General features: G+C 43.3%; 1 protein-coding gene across 2 annotated transcripts in view; it reads right to left on the bottom strand.

The window, feature by feature from the left end:
- Window positions 1–18,962, bottom strand: part of MELTF (melanotransferrin) — a 122,421-nt gene that overhangs the window by 67,586 nt on the left and 35,873 nt on the right. For both annotated transcript variants that reach the window (XR_013276773.1, XM_077487431.1), the window contains exons 2-6: window positions 18,202–18,356; window positions 10,188–10,287; window positions 7,128–7,310; window positions 6,884–7,037; window positions 866–930 (exon numbers count right to left, since the gene is read on the bottom strand). Coding sequence is in view for 1 of the 2 variants with exons in the window: in XM_077487431.1 (XP_077343557.1) it covers window positions 866–930; window positions 6,884–7,037; window positions 7,128–7,310; window positions 10,188–10,287; window positions 18,202–18,356 (657 nt within the window). In the remaining variant the exon portion in view is untranslated. The remainder of the gene's footprint in view (window positions 1–865; window positions 931–6,883; window positions 7,038–7,127; window positions 7,311–10,187; window positions 10,288–18,201; window positions 18,357–18,962) is intronic.

Consider the following 18,962-nt stretch of genomic DNA (forward strand, 5'->3'; position numbering starts at 1 on the left):
CCCCCCCCCCCCCCAGTCTGCACGGGGGACCCTCTGGTGACGTCCTGTGCTCTGTGCATGCTGGGTGCTGGTAAGCAGCTCTACTCTGTCTCTATGTATATGCTGTATTGATATGATTATATGTATTATCATTACTACTTGTTCAATTGTTTTGTTATTGATCACTTGTCAATAAAATTACAGATATTCTCCTGATGAACCAGCAATAGACCGCAAAACTAGTTGAGATGTTATCCACGATCAACTATCCCACTGTGATCTTCCCCATTTGGGGACCATTATTTTAATGATACACATTGATTGTTACCATGCTTTTAATCTGTTTTTGGTTATTTGCCATGTCTTACTAATTATGTATTAATAAACTTTTTTTTATATATTTCTTTACCTACTTGCTTATCTCTATTCTGGTTTCACCTGTACCGAAATAGTCCAATTGCCCCTTTTCTCTAAGGTAGCTTGTTTGGGTACCAGGCTCCCCTTTCTTATCTCTCTAAATTCCTGGATGATGGTACAACATTTTATATATTTTCTATTACTATTATTATTTTTGAAGGCTGTATCTATTTCTTTATAATAAAATGTGGAAAAAGTGGAGCGCTGTGAAAACTTTCCAGATGCAATGTATATTAGCAACGTTACAACGCCATTTCACAGGCACGGCAGCCCTCTTCATTAAGGTGACAAATTTAAATTTCACTCAATAATCAGACACATTTTCCCACGGACCTTGTTTTCCTCCAGTAGGACATTGTACCCTTGACTTCCCTGGGCTCTAACCCCACCCCACTCCAGATTCTTCCATACTAACTCAGCTGGGAAAGAAAAATGGTCTTAGACTCACAAGAAAAAAAATATTACTTGCCATCAGTGTTGTCATGCACCGTGCTGTGTTTTACAAAAGCCACATCTCCACTTTCAACCAGACACCTAGAAAAGACAAATAAGAAAAAAGACATATGGCTACAATAAAAGATCAGTTACTATGCACCCAAATATTGTCTTTTGAGACCAAAAGTTAAAAATAGGATTTTTATAACAGCTTACCTGTAAAATCCTAGTTACTATGTGGGTTATAGGCCACCTTCAGGTGATGGACACTGGCACGCCCTAAGACAAAAAGTGCCCTCCCTATATAACCCATCGCACTACTGGGAGTACCTCAGTTTTGTAGCCAAGCAATACCAAAGAAGGGAGGGACCACTATGTCCCGTGATGTACTTAAAAGAAAAGGACTTTACAGGTAAGCGGTTATAAAAATCCTATTTTCTTATCGTACATCACGGGACACAGAGCCATAGTAGTTACTATGTGGGATGTCTCATAGCAATGGCAACTTAAGGGAGGGATACAACAGAAAAGTAGGGCATTAAGAGACTAGAGGAGTTATACTGCAGCCTGCAGTACACTGCGCCCAAAGGCGATAGCCTCATGACCTTTTACATCGATCTGAGAGAATCTGGTAAATGTATGGACTGAAGACCAAGTTGCGGACTTGCAGACATGAGCCATGGAGGCCTGGTGATGCACTGCCCAAGAAACACTAACCGCTCTGGTGGAGTGCGCTTTAAGATGAAAAGAAGGAATTTTCCTCTTTAGACCATAAGCCTGAACAATCACTTGAAAAATCGATTTGGAAATAGTAGATTTTGATGCTGCCTGTCCTCTTTTAGGACCTTCTGGCAATATAAACAAAACATCTGTTTTGCGAGTCTGAGAAGTCACCTTTAAATAGACTTTGACCACTCTCACTACATCAAGGGGATGTAGTGACCTCTCTTCCATAGATCAAGGTTCTGGGAAAAAAGAAGGTAGGACAATATCCTGGTTTAAATGAAAACCTGTCACTACCTTTGGTAGGAATCTAGGATGAGGCCATAAAACCACCTTATCCTTATGAATAATCAAATATGGCTCTTTACACGAAAGAGCCGCCAACTCTGATAACTCTTCTGGCAGAGGATATGGCAACCCAAAAAATGATTTTCCTTGTCAAAAAGACCAAGGGAATATCATATATAGGCTCAAAAGGCTGTTTTTGTAAAGCCGACAGGTCTAAATTCAAGTCCCAAGGGTTCAGGGGTGTCCTGACTGGAGGATTAATCCACGTTACCTCCTGAATAATGCTACGAACCAGAGAGTGAGACCCAAGAGGCCATTGAAACAATAACGATAAGGCCGACACCTCGCCCCTGATAGTACACTCAAGGCCAGCTTAATTTCCAATCCCATTTGTAACAATTCAAGGATCCTACTTATGACATATTTTCTGGGGTGCCAAGCCCTGAATTCACACTAGGAGACCTATGCATTCCAAACTCTACAGTATATGACTCTGGAGGCCGGCTTCCTAGAATTAACCAAAGTAGAAACTCTACTAAAGGTGCAGGCCAACGGTCTTTTTGAATGTGAGTCTCAATAGCCAAACCCTTAAATTTAGCGTTTGTAAGGTAGGATGTAATACCTGAACTTGCACGAGAAGGTCTGGCCACAGTGGCAGGGTCCAAGGGTCGCCTACCGCCATCTTTATCATCTCAGCAAGCCAAGATCTCCTGGGCCACCAGAATCACCTCCTTCCCTTCCTGCTTGATCCTGTGAAGAAGGTGCGGGAACAGCAGAACCAGAGCGAATCATGGAAAGACCAAGGTGTTTGCTCTGCATGCAAGCAGATCCCTCGTCCTTGATACAAAGTTGTCAACCTTGTTGTTTTATCTGGACACGAACTGATCCACATTCGGAACACCCCATCTTTGAGATAATGACAGAAAAATGACGGCTGAAGGGACCATTGTCAGTTGTCGGATTGAATCCTGATAGGACAATTCCGTAGTCTGAGCGTCCAGGCCTCTAGGGCCAGATGTACTGCCCAAATTTCTAGAATATTGATGGGCAAGGTCCTTTCTTATTTGGACCATTTCCCCTGGACAGATGCTTCTTCCAGGACTGCTCCCCAGCCTAGAAGGCTGGCATCCATCGTTACCACTTTCCAGGATACTGGTAGAAAGGATTTCCCTGGTTGAAGGTTGCTGGATATCAACCACCAATTGAGGCTCTGACGCACCTTGGGGGGATAGGCACATTGGAAAGTCCAAAGCCTGGATGTTCTTGTTCCAAGTTGAAAGAATACTGCAGCGGTCTTGAATGAAACTGTGCATAAGGAACAGTCTCGAAGAAGGCCACCATCTTTCCCAACAACTTTACGCAAAGTCGAATGGAAGGATTTTTCTTTGTTTTGATAAGCCGAATCAGTTCCTTTATGGAACTGATCCTTCCTTCGGGTAAGAATACCTTCTTTTGAACTGTATCTATGATCAGCCCCAAGTACTGCAATCTCTTTGATGGTTTTAAGGAAGATTTTTCTAGGTTGAGAATCCAGCCTAGGAATTCTAGGTAACTTACGGCTGAGACTAAACTTTGGTTTAGACAGGTGACAACTGACTGATCTACTAAGAGCTGACCGTCTAAGTAGGCTATAATTGTTATACCCTGAGCCCTTAACCTGGCTAAAGGAGGGACCAGGATCTTTAGGAATACTTGAGGTGCAGTGGCTAGACCGAAAGGCAGAGCCACAAACTGAAATCAAGGATTTTCTACCTCGAAGCGCAGAAATTCCTGATGAGCGGGGAAAATTGGCACATGGAGATAGGCATCCTTGATGTCGATCAATGCCAAAAATTCTCCCCCTTGTAAAATGGAGACAACCGATCGGATTGACTCCATGCGAAAGGAACGGATATTTATGTGCCGATTTAGATCCTTGAGATTTAAAATGGGACTTGGTTTTGGTACCGTGAAGAGGTTTGAATAAAGCCCTGATCCCTGCTCTTCTGTGGGAACCTCTGATATCACTTTCGGAGACAAGAGATGATCCAGAGCCAGAAAGAGTCTTCCTTTTCCCTGGGTCTCTGGCAACATTTGATCTTAAAAAACGAGGAGACTGGAATTCTCAGAAATTTTCCTGCCCCAAGTCCTTTTGGCCCTGGGACTGCCCTTGAGGTCTTCCTCTTGAACCTGACGGCGGAGGCCGTCGTGACTGCCTGGAGGTGGATGCTCCTGACACTGGAGAAGATGCACGTTTAAAAGGAAAAATGTTTAAACTTCTTCTTTACTGATAAAAGAGAACTTTTCCCATTAGAAATTATTTGGATATACTTATCCAGATCGTCTCCAAGCAACCGTTCACCATGAAATGGGAAACTGGGCAAGAGCTTTTTACATGGCGCTTCGGCTGACCAATTTTTCAACCATAGGATTCTACGCATATGTACCTGCCCTAGCATAAGCCGTGAGGCTTGAATAATAGAATCTTTCATAGCATCCACTGTGAAACACAGTGCTTCTGATACGCCAGCCATCTGCTGGGCCTGCTGATCAGGAATAATTTTCAGTACCTCTACAAACTGGTTCTTTATGGACTGAGATACTCCAATCGCCACTAGTATCGGCTGAACAACTGAACCTGCAAGAAAAATTTTGCTTTTAAAAAGAAATTCCAACTTTTTATCTGTTGGATCCTTCAACATTCGCGCATTTTTTACAGGACAAGTCAGGTTTTTGTTTACAGAGGATATAGCAGCATCAATTGCTGGAATCCCCCATTTCTTATAGAATTCCTAATCCATAGGATAAAGTATAGAAAAAATTTTCGGAGGAAAAAACTGTTTATCTGGGTGCTCCCACTCAGAATACATAAGCTTTTTTTTAGCCACGAATGGATAGGAAAGGTATCAACAGATTGGGGAGGCTTTAGTGATCCCAAACCAGAAGCGGGCTCATCGATTGACTGCGTTACAGGCAGTAAAAACGTTGGGCGGACCAACTTAGTGAGGGAGTGTACCAACAGTCTTTCCTATGAGGCCGATCGCTCCATATTAGGATCTTCGGAAGAGGAGTCATCAGACTCTTCCTGATCTTTTGAGAGAACTTTCTGATCTCTCGCCCCTTGCTCCTCAGTATGAGGGTCCTGAGCATTGGATGGGGATCTGCTACGCTTAGGCCCACTCTGGGAAGTGAATAAAGCATCAATCTTCTGTTCCAAACTTAAAACGGTAGAAGAAAAAAAAACCTGAGATATATATATATATATATATATATATATATATATATATATATATATATATATATATATATATATATATATATATATATATATATATATAGGGGCTGTAGTGTCCAGAGCTGCTGCATCACCAGCCCCCCCCCAGATGGCTCCCTCTCAGAGGAGGATGCCATCTTTTTAGATATGGATCTAGGTTGTCCCCCTTCCACTCATAGCCTGATGCACAAAGCAGAGGTACTACCAGAAGGATTGCATACACTGCTTGGGCTATAGTCCAGCACAATTGCTGCTATTAATGCCCAGCCTGATGCAGCAGTAAAAATGTGTCAAAGGAAATGCCTGTGTCACCAAACCTGTTAACGCCACCTTTTTGCTCTTGTGTCCCTCCATGCAGTAACACACAAATGTGTTTTTAAAAGTTTGCCTCATCGTGTTTGGGCGTCAGAGAATGCCAAAGTCGCTATGCCCCGCCCCCCACGTTGCCCACGGCTCTTCCCCTTCTTTAAAATGAAAACCTTACCCGCGTGAGCAGTGGACTACAGGTCCTCTCGTACCTTCGGGAGGAAACGCATGGAGCGGGGGGGGGGAGACTGCAAGCCGTCAAGCGGCACGCCAGTATCTCTGCTTTTCTTTCTTTTCTTTAAACAAAACTTCTGAGCACTCCTTTACCGAAGAGGGGTAAAACTGCCATCACAGGGGGGTGATAAGCAGGGAGAAAACCTCCCTCAAGCTTACCGGAGGTCCTGCTGTCTGGCTGGAGGAAGAAGCATTTCAGCTCTCTGACACAGCGGTGTTCTCTGCATGAGATGGTGAGTGCTCAATACAGCCCCCAGTGGTGACACATAGGCATGACAACATTTTACTATCTTTAAAGGAGACATTCATAAGAAAATTAAAAAACTCTTAGAAAACTCTACTTACCTTTCCCGCCTCAGGGTTTTCTGTGGTAAACCAACAGACCCAATCTTCACCCTTCACGGTGGGTTCCGTTAAACCTTCAGGAGCTGGAGATCCTCAGGAAACCCACTATCCTGGACCTGCAACAGCACTCGCCAGTAAAACTTTATGGCCTTACTACCAAAAAGTACTGGATCCCAGGGTCCAGCTCTCGAAAAAGAGAAGCATTCACAGGCAAAAGCTAATTTCTTCAGATACGAGGTCTGGGTACCATTCAGTTTGGCCAGAAGAGACACTTTGAATGGATCCGATCAGCATGGCTAGCCCCAGCAAGGATTGCTCCAGTGGAGCTCACCACAGCACATCTTTACTCGTGACCAACACCTTAGACCAGTGATTCTAAACCAGGGTTTCATGGAACCCTAGGGTTCCTCCAAAGGTTGCTAGGGGTTCCTTCAGCATTGGGCAATTTCTGCTTCTCAGATAAGTTCCCACTGACACCATTGATCTTTTTGCTATCTGTAAAGAGGTAACTCTTCCCAATGACCGCAAGTGTAAGGACCATTCTTCCCACTGACCATCACACTATTGTATCATGAGTTATAGATTTATAATTTTTAGCAGGGGTTCCCCGAGACCGACAAACTATTTCAAGGGTTCTTCTGTGTTGAAAAGGTTGAGAAAGGCTGCCTTAGACACTGGCAAAAAAAAACTGAGGTGGGAGGGGTTATATAGGGAAGGCACTTTTTGTCTTAGGACGTGCCAGTGTCCATCACCTGAAGGTGGCCTATAACCCACATAGTAACTACTATGGCGGTGCGTCCAGTGATGTACGATAAGAAATAAAACTAATTTAAAATTACTTTTAATTGATATGCTGCTTGAAAACAAATAAATATCCAGTATTTACATCATATCTGTACATACCTGAAAGCCCCATTATAATCTTGGTACAACTCTGTTACATTGTTTAGACGCATGTAATGACCAGTGCCCTCTCCCTTGCACAGCTCACATAACGAAGGATATAAAGCTTTGTCAGCTCCAGGCACGCAACTTCTGGAAAAGAAACTGGCCACTCCTATAGACACCACATGTTAAGTTTTGGAACACATTTAATTTATAATCATAGAAATAGTAAAGCAGTGCTAGAAAAAGAACTTGCTCTTACCTTTCTGAATATCACAGGCCATAGCAGACATTCTTCCACTGTCAATAAGAAAGCCAATGGGCACATTCCATCCAGCAGTTTTCTGGAGGCCAGTATGACACGATTTGGTGCCTTTCAAACTATTTATTGTGATAGTGGAGTTCTTCCTAACAACAGCCACAGCATAGTATGCGGTGCCCATACCTGGTAATCATAATACACAACTATAATTACACCCATAGAAGTGTAATAATATAAAAACGATTTTTAACTCCTCAGGAAAACAAATATCCTAAAGGTGCCTGTAGACATAGGAACATTCCCTTAATCCTTTGGACCCATCCTATGACCATTGTTAGGAGACAAAGCAGATGGCCAAATTGGTATTCTTTCCTCTCTGAGATAAGCCAATCCTAACTTCCTCTTGTATAAGACAAACATGCATATGTGTAAGTAATCTTTAGTAAGTACTGAGTTTGGTGGCCAAATTAGTATCCCTGAGCATTTGAGGTCTGCAGTCAATTCAAAGTGATTTTTTAGAAAATAAAAACAACCCCTCACAAAGTTTTTGGCATGAGTTCTTAGTTTGGAGTCTAGCAACCTAGGTCTTGTTATTTTTATCCCTTGCGTATGTAGTCTGTAATTGTACATAGAAGAGTCCAAGCCATTCAGCAGTATCTGTACTCTTTCGACAATTATTTTTAAAGCAACATTTATTTTTAAATGTGTAAATTCAAAGTTTTGGTTAATATGCTTGTTTTCCTTTAAAATCTGAGAACACAAAGTTACCTAGCAGATGTATAACAGGGCATTGCATATTTAATGCTGTTACCTAGGGATCCTCTACTAGTCCTATGAAAATGCTACATTCCTGGGTACATGGTAAACTTGCATACTCCCTTTGCTTTGTGTCACAGTGCTGTTGCTATGCCTAGCCATTGTTAGATGAGGGTGTGTTCAGCCAAATGCAAAGTCAGTATTTAAGTCTATAGTCTAAGTCTATAGGGTCTGTAGCAATGGGTTCAGTGGGTTTGGGGATCACTTCAGCCCCAGATTGATTTGCCTTAGGGGTCAAGTCCGGGGGAAAAAAGTGTGGGAACTCCCACCCAAGATCCACTCCCCCCACCAAAAAGAGAAATGATACGCTCATATGCACGAACGCTTAAAAAGTGATATTTTTCATCCAATTTTCATATTGTGTGTATGAAGTTTAACTGTTAGTACATAAAAAAAACAATCCTCAAGAAACATAAATACGGTAATTCTCTGAATAATCAGCATTCATTCAATTGTGCTTCCATGCAAATGTGAACATCATGTTCTGATCTTTATTGGGGAATTTTATTTTGTATATAGAGTGTGTTTATGTGGTGAGTTTACACTTTTCATTGAACAGAGTTTGGATAACACAGGGTTAAATGGAAAGGTCATAAATTAACTGCACATTATCTGGACAGAATGCTTGGGGAGATAGTGATGTGTGCCTGCTTAGATGTATGTTAGCTTGGGGGGCTGCAAACTCTGCAGGGCTCCAACACACATTCGCTGCTATTCCAACCCTTCACATATTTCCACATAAACTTCCCTCCTGGCATTAAACTTTGCCAGGTATTGTGCTCAGCTTACCACCCCAAAATGATGTTCCTCCCTCAGCTCACCTCTCTCCCTGCATGTCCTCTGAGCAGAATAGCTGATCTACCCGTCAGCTAGACCTAGACCTGATCTACCCATCGGCTAGCTGTGATTGACAGGTAGATTGAAGTGGAAACTGTCATGGGGCCCCCTACTGGCAATGCCTGAATGGTCAGGTGTGGGGCACTTACTATTGCGAGCTGTGTCGGCAGCTGCTGGTGTAGCACCTGTCACACAGCTCGCATACTTCAAAGTCTTGTAAGACACAGCTGCTAACGGAAACTGAGTTCCTATTGTGGAAAAGGTACAGGAACTCAGTTCCCATTCGTTCCCGCAGGACTTGAGCCCTGATTTGCCCCCTCCCTGACTGAGCCATTTTTTGCGATACAGCACTGCATCGCTTTAACTGACAATCGCGCGGCCGTGCGACGCTGTACCCAAAATTGACCTTTTTTTCCCTCTGCGTTTTTTTTTTTGTGCTATAAACAAAAAAAGAGACTATTTTGAAAAAAATATTTTTTTTACTTTTTGCTATAATAAATATCCTCAAAAAATATATATAAAAAAAAAATAAAAATTCTTCATCAGTTTAGGCCAATATGTATTCTTCTACATATTCTTGGTAAAAAAAAAAAAAAAAAATTGCAAAAAGTGTATATTGATTGGGTTGTATTTAAAGTATATGTGAACCCTTACCTTGTAAAACAACCCATTCAGTTTAAAATAGAAATGAGGGCAAAACATTTATACTTTGAATGTTTAAATGGGGAATTGACTCATTATTTTCATTCAGTCCTCTGGAAAAAATGAAAAAAATGAATCATGTATGGCCTGTCTTACCCGAGTTGAGAAGGCAAACATTGCCAAGCAAGAACAATCTAAGATCAGTTTTAGTGATTTAGTGATTTATTTAATTCATACGTCTAAGGATACCAGAAAACAAATGACCTTGGAGGAAATATTGAATAATTCTTAGATATTTGATCAATATTTTTTATTCCATGTACTAGGGCAGGGGTCTCCAAACTTTTGAAACAAAGGGCCAGTATTGTGTCCGGCAGGGGAAGAAAACGTCATGAGCCCTGCATCAGTGAGAATATATATGGCCTCAGGGTTGGTGGTCAGTAGGAGTCGTCGTCGTGCCCCTATAAGTAGGAGGAATAGTATCCCATAGTTGGTATCAGAGGAAAAAATAATGCCCTCTTGTTGGCTGTCAGTGGGAGGAATAGTGCCTCATATCAGAGGGAGAAATAGTGCCCCAAGTGCCAGATAAAGGCTAGCAAATGGCCACATCTGGCCCTCAGGTCACAGTTTGGAAACTCCTGTACTAGGCCAATGAAAAATGTATATATTTGCCTTCCCAGCAAACTCATAGTTGATATAAGCATACAACCCCAGGTTATTCAAGTGTCTGCCTGAATATGCTTGGCATAATGTTCAAACACCTACCTTGATCATATACCTCTGCCACCACTGGCTTTAAATTATACTGTTTTCCAGATTGGTATATTAAATTACCATCAACAACTACTGCATCTGCCAAATTATCCTGTATGAGACAAGAAGATTATACATCAATTTATCATATATTTAAACTTAAATTTTCAATCATATCAGCATACAAAGTTTCAATTTTACAAAGATAACTGCTAGACTATTGGTGATCCAAAATTATATTCTTTGAAAGGAAGGGAATAGTATTAAGTGAACAAGATCATAAAAGTCGGGCATTCATTTTTATAGTGCATGAACCTCATGTCTTAAGTAGTATGATCAGTAAGGTCTCATTCACACTTGCCAATGCGCAATTGCTGCAATTCTACCAAAGCACGTGGTAATCGGTGCAAAACATGCACTGTGCAATTCTGCGCCACTCGGATAGCTTGCCACAAATTTGTGGCAGCATTGAATTGTAATGACCTGTACACACAGTCGGACTTTCCGACAGAAAATGTGCGATCGGATCCTGTTGTCGGAAAATCCGATCATGTGTGGGGGCTCCATCTGACTTTTTCTGTCGGAATTTCTGACACACGAAGTTTGAGAGCTGGATCTAAAATTTCAGACAAAAAAAATCTGATCGTTAAAATTCTGATCATGTGTAGACAATTCCGATGGACAAAGTGCCACGCATGCTCAGAATAAATTACGAGACGAAAGCTATTGGCTACTGGCCCGTTTATAGTCCTGACATACTAGGTTTACGTCACCTTGTTCTGAACGATCGGATTCTCCAACAACTTTGTGCGACCGTGTGTATGCAAGACAAGTTTGGGCCAAAATCCGTCGGAAAAAATTTGACAGATTTTGTTGTCGCAATGTCCGACCGTGTGTACAGGGCATAAGTCTTTTAACTTACTGCAATTTTTCACTGGCAAGTTGTACACTTGCAGAGCACTTGAAGCATAAGTTCTAGTTGACAATTTTCCAATTTGTAGCAAATTTACATGGAAAGTCTTTAGCAAGAGCAAAGTTGCAGAGGTGAGTCTACAGCAGGAGCTCTGCAATCTACAGCATGAAAATTCAGTCACATTGCCCCTGGTGGTGGGATGACTATAGCACAACATAACTGAACCAGAATTTGCAGCGGACTTGCAGAATGTTTGCAAAGAAAGTTGATCTGGATTCATGCAGTGCAGACTTGCTGCAATTGTGCAACAAACTTGTGAAGCCTGGCAAGTCTAGCAATAGTTTAGCAAGTCAGTTTGAAACTTGCAGCACAATTGCTTGATATCTAGGCATACATCCTAAATGGCACCCCAAACACAGTGCGTTTTTGGCACAATTGGCAAAATGCGACTTTAAAAATTGAGTGAAGCTTGTTGTCCAAAAAAGGAGCAGAAGCTTCTTTAGACAACAACCATGGAAAGGGCATGCCATTGAAGTGAATGAGCTACCCTATGAGTGACATGCGGAATTGCAGGAAAATCGCTCATACAAAATCGCAAGTGGGAACGCAAGTTCCTGCTACACAAAGTGTGAATAGGTGATCATACCAAGTTATATTTTAGAATGTTAAAGTGGAACTAAGGCCAAATTTAAAAATGACACGATGGTGATAGAGAGTCAGTGCTCTCTATCACGGTGCTGCTGTCAGATGACTCTATCACGCTGTTGGTGATCATCTCCTGCACCCTCTTCTTTGCCTACCCTGGTCCCTGACCTTCCCTCTCCTCCATTGCCTTCATGCGCTCCACAGTCCTGAATTGTCACAACAATTTCCCATATAAAAAAAGAATGCTTGTAGATGTCGACCCCAGATTCACCTCATAAATGTGTTATGTCATTGGCCATGTGGTGGGACTATGTTTGCACAGCTATTAATTATTTTGTGGCTGCAAATTTGACCTGTAGGTTTGCGAAGTTCGCCTCCCATTGAAGTCAATGGGACCCGCCGCGAACGTTCCGGTTCGCGAACTATCGGCCGCGTTCCCGTTCCGTGTTCGCGAAACGTCCCGTCGGAAGTTCGTCCATCACTACTGAGGACATGATAAAAGAGATGGTTAGAGACTGAGGACATGATACAAGAGATGGCTAGAGACTGAGGACAGGCAACAAGAGATGGCTAGAGACTGAGGACAGGCAACAAGAGATGGCTAGAGACTGAGGACAGGCAACAAGAGATGGCTAGAGACTGAGGACAGGACACAAGAGATGGCTAGAGACTGAGGACAGGACACAAGAGATGGCTAGAGACTGAGGACAGGACACAAGAGATGGCTAGAGACTGAGGACAGGACACAAGAGATGGCTAGAGACTGAGGACAGGACACAAGAGATGGCTAGAGACTTGAGGACAGGACACAAGAGATGGTCAGAGGCTGCGGACATGATACAATGGATGTCAGAGACTGCAGACATGATACAGGAGGTGTCAGAGGCTGTGGGCAATGGTACAGGAGATGGTTAGAGACTGAGGACACCATACTAAAGATGGTCAGAGACTGCAGACATAGTACAAGAGATCAATGCAGCCTCATCAGTGCCCATCAATGCAACCTCGCTGTGCCCACCAATGCAGCCTTGCCTTTCCCATCATTGCAGCCTCACGGTGCCCATCAAATGCTGCTTTGTGGCCCATGAATGCAGTCTCGCTGTGCCCACCAATGCAGCCTCCCTGTGCCCACCAATGCAGCCTCCCTGTGCCCACCAATGCAGCCTCCCTGTGCCCATCAATGCAGCCTCACTGTGCCAAACCAATGCAGCCTCGCTGTGCCAAACCAATGCAGCCTCGCTGTGCCAAACCAATGCAGCCTCGCTGTGCCAAACCAATGCAGCCTCGCTGTGCCAAACCAATGCAGCCTCGCTGAGCCAAACCAATGCAGCCTCGCTGAGCCAAACCAATGCAGCCTCGCTGTGTCAAATCAATGCAGCCTCGCTGTGTCAAACCAATGCAGCCTCGCTGTGCCAAACAATGCAGCCTCGCTGTGCCCACCAATTGCAGCCTCTCTGTGCCCATCAATTGCAGCCTCACTGTGCCCATGAATGCAGTCTCAGTGTGCCCACCAATGCAGCTTTGCTGTGCCCACCAATTCAGCCTCACTTCATTGCAGCCTCACTTTGCCCATCAATCCAGCCTCACTGTGCCCACCAATGCAGCCTCTCTGTGCCCACCAATGCAGCCTCTCCTTCCTTGTATTTGACAAGGAATCGCTGCACGACCAAGTTTAAGACGTGTGCCATGCATGGCACGTGCATGATTTTGCCCTGTTTCAATGCGCTAAGCAGATTGGCACCGTTGTCACACACCACTTTACCAACTGTCAAATTGAGCGGTGTTAGCCACTGATCTGCCTGTGAACGTAAAGTTGAAAGGAGTGCCGGGTCAGTGTGGCTCTTGGCTTCCAGGCACAACAGACGCAGCACGGTATGGCAACGTCTCACCTGTCATGTCGAATAGGTTCTGGGGAGCTTGGGCGGCGCAGCGGAAGAGACGCTAGCAGCGGAAAAGGAGGAGTCAGCTGAGGAGGAGAGGGAGGAGAATGGAGTAGGAGGAGGAGGAGAAGAAGAGTCAGACCTTCATGCAATCCGTGGCGGTAAAACCAAATCTACAAGGGTGCCACGGGTTACATGCTTGACGGCCGTCAGAAGGTTCACCCAGTGGGCAGTAAAAGTGATATACCTTCCCTGCCCATGTTTGCTAGACCATGTGTCTGTGGTCAGATGTATCTCGGCACCGACACTGTGTGCCAGAGATACATTCACTTGCCGCTGAACATGGCCATATAGCTCTGGGATGCCCTTCTCTGAGAAATACTTCCTTCCTGGGACCTTCCATTGTGGTGTTCCAATGGCCACAAATTTGCGAAAGGCCTCCGAGTCCACCAGTTTATATGGCAGTAGTTGGCGGGCTATGAGTTCTGACAAGCCAGCCATCAACCGTTGGGCAAGAGGGTTATCCGGCGTCATCATTTTTTTACGCTCGAACATTAGGCCCACGGAAGCCTGCCTTTTTGCAGAAAAACGTGAGCTTGGCGTGATGGAAGGTGGAGTGGAGGACAATTGTGAGGAGAGAGGAGAAGGAGAAGTAGAAGTAGAAGACGAGGCTGGACGGTGAGAGCCTGAAGTGTGGCTTTGTGTGTTCCGTTGCTCCCACTCGGCTCAGTGATGGCTGCTCATGTGCCTTCTTAAGTAATTGAACGCACCTTCTGCAACTTCCCACTTTGGCTCAAGCCTGTTGCTCCTGCCCTACCTATACCACCCCTGCGGAAGGGCCTGCCTCTTCCTCTGCCTGTCATTTTTTAAATGACCCTGTGACAAAACTCTCAGTCCCTATACCGATGAAGGACTGCTGCAGTATAGGGCAGCAGTCAGCAGTAGTGCACCTCAACCCTATGTATTGTGGACCGATACCAGTCCTTATAGAATGGCAAACTGTACCTCACTCAACCCTATGTACTGTAGTACCCTATACCTTACCAGTCCTTATAAGGACCTTTGTGGACCAAGTAGGTTGTGTGTGAGTGATTAGCAGACTGTACATCAGTCCCTATACCGATGAAGGACTGCTGCAGTATAGGGCAGCGGTCAGCAGTAGTGCACCTCAACCCTATGTATTGTGGACCTATACCAGTCCTTATAGAATGGCAGACTGTACCTCACTCAACCCTATGTACTGTAGCACCCTAGACAGACCAAGTTACCAGTCCTTATAAGGAGCTATGTGGAACAAGTGGGTTGTGAATGATTAGCAGACTGCAGCAGAAGGGCAGCAATCAAGTATAATATTCTTTCTATATTTGGAAGAAAGAATATTATACGTGTACAAGCCTATTACCATACCACTGATACCAGTCCTGAAAAGAACCTTTGTGAAACTAATAGTAACAGCTACTGATTAAACTGTATAAAACTCGATACACACCTCAAAAATCGCCACCTAAGTGTATCATCACCGCGCCAACACAACCCCTGCCCCAGCTGCTACTTAAATATATAAATAGATAAATAAGAAGGTGAATATAAATCTGCCCATCCAAATAACCATAAAATATCACCTTGTAGCGCTAAACTAGTGTAAAAAATAATCACATTAAAGTTACCCCTCAAACAATAATTTGTGTTTCTCACGAAAACATAGCTAGAACCAGATATAAGAAAATATATATTTGTGAATAACAGACTCAATGTGATAATCCCAAAATAATAATGCAATGCAAGTGTTTATATCCTTTAAAACAAAAGCAATAGTCCATAGGAAAAAATCTGAAAAATCAAATCCTTTTCATGTGCAAATCTTATCAGTGTCCATATAGTAATGGTAAAGCCTTCACCACACACACCATCAGTGTCCGTGAACCCCCTCGTTGGAGCACTCACCAGCTGCGGCGCCCAGCACTCTCGTGCCAAGCTAGATGGGCGTTAGATCTCTCAAACGATGACAGCAGATATTCAGCACTCAATGTATATTTCTCCTTTAAGGCTTCAATAGAGCTACCCCTCAAAGCACCTCAGAAAGAAAAACAGAGACCTCCCATAGTGCAACACTGTAAAAAATCTTTAATTCCAAAATTAAAATCCACTCATTAATGCACTCACATGGACACAACTTGAACGAAAGCACTTCAAAATCACTACACTCCTCAGTAACAGCGCACTCTACTCCATTAGTGCTCAGTGTATCAAAGATAGTTGCCAGATAGGGTGTGACTGCAACCGAGGCGGAAGGAGGTGTCTAACACGAGGAACAGAACTGGGAGATTGTGGCGCTGTGTTTAAACTGTGAGCTCCGCTGTGAGGTACCTAACAGCAGAAGGAAGGGTGAGAGACAGTATCTGTGCTACTAATCTAACCAGTATCCACTGTGACCACCAATGCCTTGGAGTAGAGTGCGCTGTTACTGAGGAGTGTAGTGATTTTGAAGTGCTTTCGTTCAAGTTGTGTCCATGTGAGTGCATTAATGAGTGGATTTTAATTTTGGAATTAAAGATTTTTTACAGTGTTGCACTATGGGAGGTCTCTGTTTTTCTTTCTGAGGTGCTTTGAGGGGTAGCTCTATTGAAGCCTTAAAGGAGAATATACATTAAGTGCTGAATATCTGCTGTCATCGTTTGAGAGATCTAACGCCCATCTAGCTTGGCACGAGAGTGCTGGGTGCCGCAGCTGGTGAGTGCTCCAACGAGGGGGGTCACGGACACTGATGGTGTGTGTGTGTGTGTGTGTTGAAGGCTTTACCATTACTATATGGACACTGATAAGATTTGCACATGAAAAGGATTTGATTTTTCAGATTTTTTCCTATGGACTATTGTTTTTGTTTTAAAGGATATAAACACTTGCATTGTATTATTATTTTGGGATTATCACATGGAGTCTGTTATTCACAAATATATATTTTCACAAATTATTGTTTGAGGGGTAACTTTAATGTGATTATTTTTTACACTAATTTAGTGCTACAAGGTGATATTTTATGGTTATTTGGATGGGCAGATTTATATTCACCTTCTTATTTATCTACTGATTAAACTGACCCTCACTGCCTCACACACTGCTTCCTGCCTGTCCCTATATAAACTGACAAAACAGAGGCTACTGGAACAATAATTGAAATAGCACTTTTGTGGACCTGATAGTAACAGCTAATGACTAAACTGGCTGTCCCTGCAGCACACACCATCCTGTCCCTTTCTCTAAACTGACAAAAGACACTCAGGCTGCTGCAACAATCACTAGCACAGCACTGCCTATCCTGAACTACACCTAACACCTATACCAGTCCTGAAAAGAACTTTTGTGTACCAAATAGCTAGCGATTTGGGTCACTGTAATCTCTCCCTGCTCCACACAGCAACCTCTCCCTATAGTGACAGAAGAAAGAATGTAAAATGGCCGCCGGATCGGGTGTATTTATAAGTTAGGGGGAATGTCCAAGTGTCCATGTGCTGTAATGTCTCAATTGGCTGTCCTGTACCCCATGATGGATGTGTCATCATAGGTCTAAGTTCTTTTACACAGTAAACACGGAAGTCCGCCGGGCGAACGGCGCCAATAGTCCGCCGAACGGGCGGACGGCGAACAGCTGAAATTTGCCGCGAAACGACCGCCAGGCGAACCGTTCGGCCATCACTAGTCCTCAGTCCCTAGACATCTCTTGTATTCTGTCCTCAGTCTCTAAACATCACTTGTATCATGTCCGCAACCTCTGACCATCTCTTGTCTTATATCATGTCTGCAGTCTCTGAGGGGGAGTCTGGAGAGGAGTTAAGAGTGGGAGTGCCGCCAGGATGGGGGTCATGGGAGAAGTCAGAAGTTTGTGAACTGTGGAGAGGAGACTATGGGATAAAACCAGAGCAAACAACCTGGAGCCGTCTGAGCCCTACACAGTGCACCTGAGAGGAGGTCAGTGACAGCTCCGATAGGCAAGTTTGAGGGGGTCACTGATGTAAGGGGGGAGTGAATACAATTATATAAGGGGGCACTGATATAAAGGTTTCCCCCTTATATCAGTAATCCCCCACCATTCTTTCTGCGGAAGGTGGTCTCTGGAAACCAGAGTCCCTCCCCACATTCCTGGGGTGCCCCTTGGAATTTGCTTTTTATATATATATATATATATATATATATATATATATATATATATATATATATATAGCCCGATGTGCTTTCATATCTGCCTTCTATGTATAAATATAATACTCTTCAAATGTGCTTTAAAATGCATTCCCTTTCATGAACAAGAAAATAATGACGTTATGATGTTGGGCTGGTATAATAATGCTATGGAGGCTGGTATGATATTTCCAGGGCTGGTTTTTATTCCCAGTTCCGACCCTGCCAGCGGCACATGCGCACCCACAATGCCGCGTCTTCAAGGGCAACGTACAGGTACATTAATATGCCTGTACGTGCCATTCTGCTGACGTATATCGGCGTGAGCCAGTTGGCAAGGGGTTAATAAATACATAACTACATGTATGTAAAAGAAAATATGCATATTTAATTGTACGATAACATGTCTTACCTTTACTAGTTGAGTACAATTTATTGAGGACTTCCCATCCACACAAGACAAAGGAGGTACAATCTGAGCTTGTGTAAAGGAAGTTTTCATAGCATTGCATTTTTTCATCTCTAGCTCTGATATTGTGCACCATCTGATCTCATTGAGACAAGAGACTGAAAAAAGAGAACATAGGTAGAAACAGGTTTAGAAAAGCGTGACTTGTAAAGTACATTCTTCATTCAATATAATAACATTTGCATGATTGAAGGCAGTCTTCTCAAACCTTTCAACACAGAAAGGTTGATTTTCAGGGCTCTAGGAACTCTTGCTAATAACGTCTATATCTACAGCTATCAGTACATTAGTATGAACAGTAAGCGCACACCTACGAATTAATAAACGGATAAGGAATATGACACACTTAGCATATTTGACTCTATATGAGAAAATGGTTGTAACAACGTATTGAAATACAGAATAATTTGGGAGAATAAGTTTAGAAAATTGTATTTCCTCCTATATTAATTGAAGGACACAGCCTGACAATCTTGACTGCAGAGTTATAGTGCCACCTTCAGATGTCTGACACTAGGCAGAAGAAAATAAAGCACCGCCTATAGACCGCCCTTACAAGTGGCCAAACCCTCCATCTGCTTTAGCCAACTTAGTTTTGGTCCATGTAAAGGTTTGGCAGCCTCTTCTGCTACTATTTCCCATTGGGTTAGGCAGAATATTGTTAAGGCCTATGCCACCAGGGTTCAGACGCCTCCCTATCCTGT

Source organism: Lithobates pipiens, unplaced genomic scaffold, assembly GCF_037356315.1.
Source record: "Lithobates pipiens isolate NorthernLeopardFrog02 unplaced genomic scaffold, aLitPip1_a1.2 Scaffold_18, whole genome shotgun sequence".
Lineage (NCBI taxonomy): Eukaryota > Metazoa > Chordata > Amphibia > Anura > Ranidae > Lithobates > Lithobates pipiens.